Below are 9,072 nucleotides of genomic sequence, written 5' to 3'. Positions count from 1 at the left end.
TGATACGCCAAACACTGGTGGTAGTAGAATTGGAAACGAAGAAGTAGGGTAAGACAATGAATGTGTGAGAGGTCATCAGTAGGAAGGAAGGACTGAATGACTTTTCTTCTTCACAGCGGGAGAGCAGCCGGTTGAGATAGAAAAAAGAGTGCGCCAAAAACCTTTTTGGCCTATAAACCGGGAAGGAGAGGGCGTTTCGTTTTAGTTGATTAAAAACGCCAAGAAACAAAGCCGAATGTTTCTTCTGTTTTTTTGAGGAGAAAGTGTCATAAAGTGACACTTCTCACTGAAAAGCACAAAATGAAATTGGAAATGTTGGTTTCGAAAAGGAAATTAGAAAAAATAGTTTTTTCGGGAACGCGGTATTTAGTTCCTCTGGAAATAGGTAAAAACAACTTTCAAATGCTTGAACTAAATAGATCAACAGATAAGGTCTATTAAAAAAACCAAACATTTCTAATTCAGATTTGATTTGTTTACTGCTTATTCAAATTATCACTGTCCATTCATTTTATAGGCCATTTCTCACTTCAAGAAGAAGAAAATCAAAAAAAAAATCGTGTTAAAGTATTAAATGACTCTCAACAATCAAACGCAACTTACTAAATGGACAACTGTCCCAAAACCGTTAAACCGTTACACCACTAAACGACAATTAAAACGAGATTAGAAGTAGTTGACACCGTTTTTACGAGGTGTTCAAGAGAAGAAGAAAAGAGTAACATGCCTATGGACACCTGCTTGCGTGACTACATTTTGCTAGTTCTATTGCTTTTCTGGCTACTTGTTTTCAATTTCAGGGAAAACAAGAAAACTAAAAAAGAAGAGAAACAAGAGTGGGAAACCGAAACAATCTAATAATTAGCTACTAATGAGGGTTTTTTGAGATAGGTTTATGGTAAACATCCAGATATACAATTCTCAAAACTAGAATAACGGAGTTGTGAAATTTGAAAAAACAGGGAATGCATTACTGTACTGTAGAAAGCTTTGAGCAAACAAGTTCGCTAATTTTCAAAAAATTGAACACTCAAATACTGTCTAACTGAAACTGACTGAAAAGAGTGCTGATGAAAATCTGACAAACAAAAAACTAGTAAACTCGATCGAAAATGATGCAGAGTTCAGAAAACAACTCGAGTAAACGACTATCCTCAATATTTCAAAACTTCTATGTCAATTAGTTCATCCCAAAACGAAGACATATATCCTTTGCCACCCGCTACTGGAGGAGGAGACTTACACCCTCACTCAATGACAGATGGGGGACGATGAAAGAAATAATGTTAAAAATGCATGATCCATCCACGGAACGTCTTCCTTTTCTTCATCCTTTTTCCTACTTGTTCTCTTTTTCTTCAAATTATATTCTCAGGAGAATAAAGGAAAGGACAAATATCTATACGGAAAAGCAAAAAAGAATAAGAAAAAATGAGCAAGACCTTTTCGTTTTTTGTACTGACTAAAAAGGAGAAAGGAAGCGACTAAAATGATTGTTAGCCTTTTTATGATATCCAATTTTCTTAAGGTTTTGCAGGGTTTGTACACAAAAGATATTGAAAATGGGATGACTGAATAAGAAGAATCTGCCCAGGGGTGAAATTGAAAAATGTAAATAATGAGATTGGTAAAAAGTAAATATATATTATAACGGCAATGTTTCCATTCCTATTGCGAATAGAATTATGAATGACTGCTAGAATTAAGTAAGTGTTGCTGAAATCGTGATAGTGTGTGAAGAAGTGCTTCAAAAGAATTGCAGATTTTTCTTTTGCTTGAGAAAAAGTTCAAGTCAGAAGGTTTGAAGATAAATAATTCAGAAATCATTGAATAACCTGTTCATAAAATTTGGTTCAATCATGAAAAAGAAGAGATAAATATATAAATATTCAAACCGAACTTTCTCTCTCTCGGAACAGACAACAAGAAGCGTGTGTGGGAACAGAACAGAAGTTTGAGACGGGCATGGGGGGGGGGGTGTGAGTAAACACTACAAGAAGAAACTGCCTGGGAACATGAGATGGAGAAGAATAAGAAGAAGCATCGTGAGTGATGATGTGTTTCTCATAATTCATACTCCACAGGGGATTTGGTGTTTTTTGGTTGTGGTGAACATCGAGAAAAGGTTGCGATATCATTTGGAGGGTTCAGAATAGTATCTACAGTAACCCGTGCACTTAATTTTCAAAATTTTAAAGTTTACAGATGAGAAACGTGAGCTAAGGGCTTGAGCCATCAGTGCTTATAAACATAGTAAAAAATGAAGAAGTTGAAATCTGCACAATAAGAAATCAGTTTAAACATTCGAAATCTGGAGAGCGAGTTCTATGTTTTTCCGTTAAGAATCCACAAAGAAATTACTATAAAAATGCTACAAATTTACCCGCCTCCTCGTATTCTGACTTGACTTCCGTCGTGAGATGAGAATTATGCAAAAACAAAACCCAGAAAATGAGAAGAGAGGCGGCAGATGGAAAACAGAAAGAGAAGGTCCCTTCCCGCCCCCCACGGGACATTTTAGGATAGAGACTCAGAAACTAAGAAACAAGGAATATATGCACTGAGTTTGAGGATATGAGATCGGAGATACCAAATGTTTCTCATGAAAATTGTTGTGTGTCGTCTAAAGGGAATTGACAGCTGAGTGAAAGTAAAAATGAATAAAATAGTAAGAAACAATAGAGCAACAACAATAGAGATATTTTTTCTTTTATTTATTTAGGCAAGGGGCACTTATTTTGTGGGATTTTCTCTCAAATTGAGAGAAAAGTTAAAAAGACCAAACGTCCAGGAATACTGTATCTAACATTCAACAAAAGTACAACACAACTCCATTTCATCATACGCAGGTGACATAGTTCTATTTCAAAATTTTATAATTGGAAATCGGGTCACTTTCACACCTTTTACATCCTATTATGGTAATACAATGTCTTGGGCAGCGAACTAATAGGAAACAGGCTGGGACAAATAAGTAGGATATGAAAAGAGGCAACGTGTAATTAAAACTATTAGATCAAAACTTTGAAATAAGGCAAAATAAGACGAAAGAAGAACGAAAATAACAAAACCTGGAGGGCTTTTATAAGACGGACCAATCCATTTATCATTAGTGATAGAAACTCGAGAGATAGGACAAAAAGTTTATTTGTTGTAGGGATGAGTCACCCTCCAGGATCAGATCTCAAAAAAGCTTTTGGTTCCTCGGGTCTTTCTCATGGGGGTCCAATGTGTCATGCATGGATGATGATGATGATGATGACACCAGAAAATATGTGAAAATGAAAAGAAATCGGAATTTAAATCGTGTTACCACCCATGTGGTGAGAAATGAAAAGAAGATGTAGCACGTGTGAACCATCTGCACTCTTCCCTCTCTTTTCGTTTTCTTAACGACCCAATATTTATCATTCTCTCGTTTTACCGGCTCATTTACGATGCCTATCCCCCCTTTTTGTTCTCTGAGTGCCCATCTCATGGTCATTTTTCTCTTTGTTTTTTTTTCTGCAGTTTACAACCGGATGAAAAGGAATTGGGGGAAAGTAAGAAAAACAAACAGAGCGGGGTCGAAGGCCAAATGGTTCTAAGAAAAAAGAAAGAGACCACATTTTTTTCATTAACACCTGAACGTAGAAAATTTTGTTAGAAACTGTATATTGATTACTTATGGAAATGTAAACGTAAAATTCTCGAAATTTTTTGAATCTGATTTCCATCTTCCAATATTTACTTTACAGTGGAAAACAAATCAGGTACAATGACGTTTACAGTGACACACTCTGGAATACACTGACCAAAATTTGAGTTACAATGACCGGAATCAAGATCACACTAACCAAAATTTCAGTAACAATGACCGAAATCAAAAACAGACTAAAATTTTCACTATATTCATCAAAATAAGAAGACGCTGAACAAGTTAAGGTTACCGTACCATTTTCTACTGCTAGTAATCACAAGATTGTAATGTTTGAGACTGAGACTCATCAATGGCCACGGTGAGCTAATACACTACTTGACTACAAACTAAAATGCCTATACCCACATATGTTTTTCATAAAGAATACAACCAAGTTTCCAACTATTCCTATCACTTCTCATCAATTGGTAAGTGCTACTCATTAATCACAAAATAGCCGACACACTACTTAGAGTCCATTCATATCCCTTCTTTTTCTCCTCAGACAGCTGCTATGTTGTTTTTTAAGGGGGAGGAGGAATGTTGAATCACTAGATATATTTACTCAGAAAAAGAACACATAGAATTAATAAAACAACCGTAGAACATGATGAGAATAGAATAGATTAAATTATTAATAATACTCGAGACAGGGGCATGAACCCTAATATACTTATTTAAGAATGAAGGTCGATTCTGAATTCTCTAGTGACAAACGCTCCTGGATTAGCAATTTCCATCACGAAGTTGTCTCTGTTGAACTCAAAGTCGAGGTCTTCTGGAGAGAAGTCATCAAGGAAGATGTGGGCGTTTCTTGGGTAGAATTTCGCGCCACGGATAACAATCTTGTCGATGTAAACGTCGCTGTCAAATTTACCCTTCTTGTCAAGATTCTGGTTGGTGATGGTGTGCAAGTAGTCGTGTTCTCTGGAAAAGAAATCTATAATACTGAAAAAGTGTCGTTATGAATAACCTTTTGAACGTGAATCCCCAATAAGCGAAGTCTCCTTTCTCATAGGAATAAGACTCTCCATCATCTAAATAAATGGTTCCGTTGGCGAAGTCTCCCTTTTGGTTGACAGCAATGTAGAGAGTGATTGGTTGTTCGTGGTTGTCTTTGGTGGTCAGTTTGACTTCCGATAGTTTTGGAATGATGGTTCCTGGAAACACAATTACATAAAATTAGACAACTATTATTTTAAATTCTCACCTCCTCTTTGATAAAGTCCAATTGTGTTGAGTTCAGCTGGAATTTGAACCGCTCCTGGTGATGGCCTAGCTTTATGAGTATGCCAGTCGTACCAGACCTGTCTCTTTCCTGGCAAATAAATCGATAACTCCTTAACCTTCTCCTCAAGCACTGGTTTTACAAGGAGACCACTTCCAACCATCCATTGTCTATCTTCATCCCATGATGGCTCGTCTTCAATGAATTCCATCCAGAATGGTCTCATAACTGGCTTTCCGGTCTTTGCGTGCTCATAGAACAGAGTGTACCAATAAGGAAGGAATGCATAACGAGTCTTGATCGCGTTTCGGATAGCAGATGTGGTGTTCTGAATTCCAATTAGTTTATTTTGTTGAGACTGTATTAGTTTTGAGTTTTTACCTCAGCAAACAGCCATGGCTCACGTCTTTTGGTGTCCTGGTGGGAGTGTCCTCTAAAGAAAGGTTGGAAGGCTCCAGCTTGGTACCATCTAACAAGAAGTTCTTCATCTGGATTACCAAAGAAACCACCAACATCGGCACCAACGAATGGGAGTCCAGCGGTGGAGAGTGAGAGAAGCATAGGAATGGATTGCTAAAACATGAAAATGATAGATTCTCAGTTATCAATTATTTTGACCTACCTTGAGATGTGCCCAATCAGCCTTGTTATCTCCAGTCCATACTGCAGCGGTTCTTTGTGATCCAGCAAAGAAAGATCTAGATAGAACAAATGGTCTGACTTCATTATTGCTTCTGGCCTTGAGTCCATCGAAAGTTGAGGAGTGTTGATGAAATCCGTAAACATTGTGTACATCTCTGTGCTCAAATCCGTCATAATGCTTTGCGTCTTTGTGCATGGTAATCTCTGGTCCGTTGAATACTGATGGCTCATTCATATCGTTCCAGATATGAACATCCTTGCTGGTTCCCTTGTACTTATCAAAAGCGAATTGCTCGGACCACCATTTTCTAGCTTTTGGATTCAAGAAGTCAATATAAGTGGAGTCTCCTGGCCAGCAATTTCCTTCGTAGATGGCATCCTTGGCATCTTTTACAAGAAACTTCTGAAAATAAAAAATATGACGACTTTAACAATTGAGCAATTTCTTTCTCACATTTTTCTTAGCTTCTTTGTAGATGTAGTACTTTGAATCTTTCTTGATATGTGGGTCAACAATAGTGACAAGTTTACGATTCTGAAAATATTTTCAGATCTTGATTATTTTTGAAATTGATTTGACTCACCTGGTCAGCGAGATCCTTGATCATCTCCTCTGGCTTGGCAAATGCATCTTTATCAAAAGTGAAATACGCCTTATTGTCAGTGTGTTCAATATCCAACCACAGAACATCCAATGGAATATCATTCTTTACGAATCCATCATGAACCTCCTTTACATCCTTTTGATCCTTGTAATTCCATCTAGATTGATGATATCCCAAAGCAAATGCTGGCGGGAGAGGGGTCACTCCGGTGAGAGCGGCCAGCTGACGGAAAATGTCATTTGGTTGTGGCCCGAGAGTAATGAAAACGTCAATGAGTCCAGATTCAGAGTAGAATCGAGCATTGTGTTGTGGAACTTGTCTTGGTTTGGTGTCAGCGTCAAGAACTTCTTTTGTGAGTCCTCCCTTGTCAGCGGTAGTTGGCTCAATATCAACCCACGTCTCTGCAGCGTTAAGCCAGAGAGCACCAACTGAACGTTTTTGGTGAACTCCAACCAAATATGGGATGGAACCATAGAGAGCCATCGGCGAGTTGGTTTCATACTCGAAGACGTCCAAGTTGTAGAGGCGGTAAGGCTCATAGTTTCTGAATACAAAAATTTTTTTGTCACTGGGCAGTGTAAAATAGAATTGTCAGTGTCATTTTGTCATTGTATATGAAAACTTGTCAGTGTAGAATAAAATTATCAGTGTCATTTTGTCATTGTATATCAAAATTGGTCAGTGTAAAGTAGAATTGTCAGTGACATATTGTCATTGTATATGAAAATTTGTCAGTGTAAAATAGAATTGTCAGTGTCATATTGTCATTGTATATAAAAATTTGTCAGTGTAGAATAGAATTGTCAGTGTCATGTTGTCATTGAATATGAAAATTTGTCAGTGTAGAATAGAATTGTCAGTGCCATTTTGTCACTGTATACGAAAATTGGTCAGTGTACAATAGAATCGTCAGTATCACTTTGTCATTTTATATAAAAATTGGTCAGTGTAAAATAAAATTGTCAGTGTCATTTTGCCACTGTAAGTCTGTCAGTGCATTTTATTGAAACGTTCACTTACCTGGTATCTCTCAATGAATAACTTTCAGCATGTTCTGGTATACCAAACACATGCTTAGCTCCAACAAATGCAATATCGACTCCGACAGAAGAAGATCCATGTGGTTTGGTGTCCTTAATGTCCTTCCATGTTTCCTCCCAGAATCCCTTCTCTCTGTCGGTCAACAACACCTTTTTCTTGAAAGCTTCAAAGTGAAGAGTTTCTTTAGCATTGATAGATGATACAATCTTATCCTTTACGTAGAAGTCTACACGGAATGGTTTGTGTTGAAGAACTACTCGGTTTCCGTCAGTGGTGAGAATCTTGGTGGTGGTGGCTTCTTCCTTGGTTTTTTTCACCCTGAAAGTTTTTTAAATTGATTTATCTCCCGCTGTTTCCCGTTTTCCTACTTTTGTTGTTTGGTTCTCTATTAACCAACGCCTCCAGTGGCTGATAACGGTTCTTTAGTGCTCCCTCATTCTCATCAATGACAACTCGGACAGTAGAATCGTGGAGTGTCACAATAGTCACTTTCAAAGTGGTATCTTTGTTTTTGATAAGTGCATGAAGTCCAGTATCGTTGATTTTGATCGAATCACTAACCACTTCATATCCAGTTGGCGACGTGACCGCACGATGACGCCTAGAAAATTGGTGTTGGAAAAAAGACTTCCTTCTAAAGGAAGAAGAAAAAAGAGGGGAAACCGGTTTATGCACGCTAACTTTTGTAAAAGCAATCTATGTACACGTGTACTAATCTTTGATTGGAAAGAAGATATAACAAATGTTTGGAAATTTAAAAGATAAAATTTTCATGAAACATATTATTTGGTGTTATTTGAGTGATAAAAGACATTGGAAGTGAATATTATAGATTTTGAAAGTTATATTGCGGAGCCGTAATCTGCTTCATGTTTCTTATACAAGTACTTACTTGCAGAAACCGGATTGATCGCAAGTTTTAAAGTTCTGCCGGTCAACAGCACCCAGCGTTCCAAATAAGAGGCATGCGACTATAAGTCGCCACATAATCTGTAAAAACATCTGATTTCAAGTTATTGTGAAGAAAAAAGGATCGGAAAAATCATTGAAAGTTGATTTGAATTAAATAAGCAATAGTTATAAAAATCACAAAACAACGTTAAAGTTCCACGTCGACATAAAAGGAGAAAAGAAATGCGGATGAAGACAGAACGACGAGAGAAGACATAAATGTATATACATCTAGCGAGAAGATGTCCATGACCTGAAGATAGGGGGCGGGGTACGTACAGGAGACGCAGCATGATGCGTACTGTCTTTCGGAACAGGCCTAGGAGAGACTTGATGAGTTGGAAGTGTTAGGTTTTTACGGTGTATCCTCATTATAAACAACGATCGGTGCGTTTGTTTTCCAAAAAACACTTTTATTAACGGAAATAAAAACATGCATGTAATCCAAAAAGTTAATGTGATGATGACAGATATTATTGTGAAAATAGTTTTGTACGTTTTTTGATTCAGAAAAAAGTAAAAGTACACTTCTGATTGCCCACGATTTTTGCAACTCTGGTTTTTTGGTCCTTTTAGATTTGAAAAATCCGAAAGTATGAGATCTTTTCTTTTTAGATTGGATACTGATTGAAAACACAATTAAAGGAAGAGGAAAGAAATTTTGAGTTGCAAGAAGCTACGCTGAATCCTAGAGAAAAAGAGGAAATACTTTTGGAGATGAATCCAAAAAGTGGTATAGAGATAGTTATAAATGCTCAAAAAGTCAAAAATGTTTTGGAAAAAGGAAAATCACATCCGTCCTTTGTAAAAAATAATTGAGGTAAATAATTTACATTATAAGAGTTGGGTATTTCTTTATAAAGAGAAAAATCTTATGAATTGATGAAACGAAGGTAAACTGCCAACAATGTATGGTTCATCTTGTT

At 37.0% G+C, this 9,072-nt stretch overlaps 1 protein-coding gene across 1 annotated transcript; it reads right to left on the bottom strand.

Moving 5' to 3' along the window:
- Positions 1 to 4,356: 4,356 nt before the first annotated feature.
- Positions 4,357 to 8,182, bottom strand: GCK72_022153 (uncharacterized protein; the record flags this gene model as incomplete). The annotated part of the gene is made up of 10 exons (XM_053734682.1): positions 4,357 to 4,606; positions 4,653 to 4,839; positions 4,890 to 5,235; positions 5,289 to 5,480; positions 5,530 to 5,952; positions 6,004 to 6,084; positions 6,134 to 6,698; positions 7,175 to 7,513; positions 7,593 to 7,796; positions 8,088 to 8,182. 10 exons carry the CDS (start codon positions 8,180 to 8,182, stop codon positions 4,357 to 4,359), a joined length of 2,682 nt encoding a protein of 893 aa, XP_053578248.1.
- Positions 8,183 to 9,072: the final 890 nt, after the last annotated feature.

The sequence above is a fragment of the Caenorhabditis remanei genome, chromosome X (assembly GCF_010183535.1).
Source record: "Caenorhabditis remanei strain PX506 chromosome X, whole genome shotgun sequence".
NCBI classification, from domain to species: domain Eukaryota; kingdom Metazoa; phylum Nematoda; class Chromadorea; order Rhabditida; family Rhabditidae; genus Caenorhabditis; species Caenorhabditis remanei.
The sequence above is the reverse complement of the archived record's forward strand: the minus strand, read 5'-3'. Positions and strand labels throughout refer to the sequence as shown.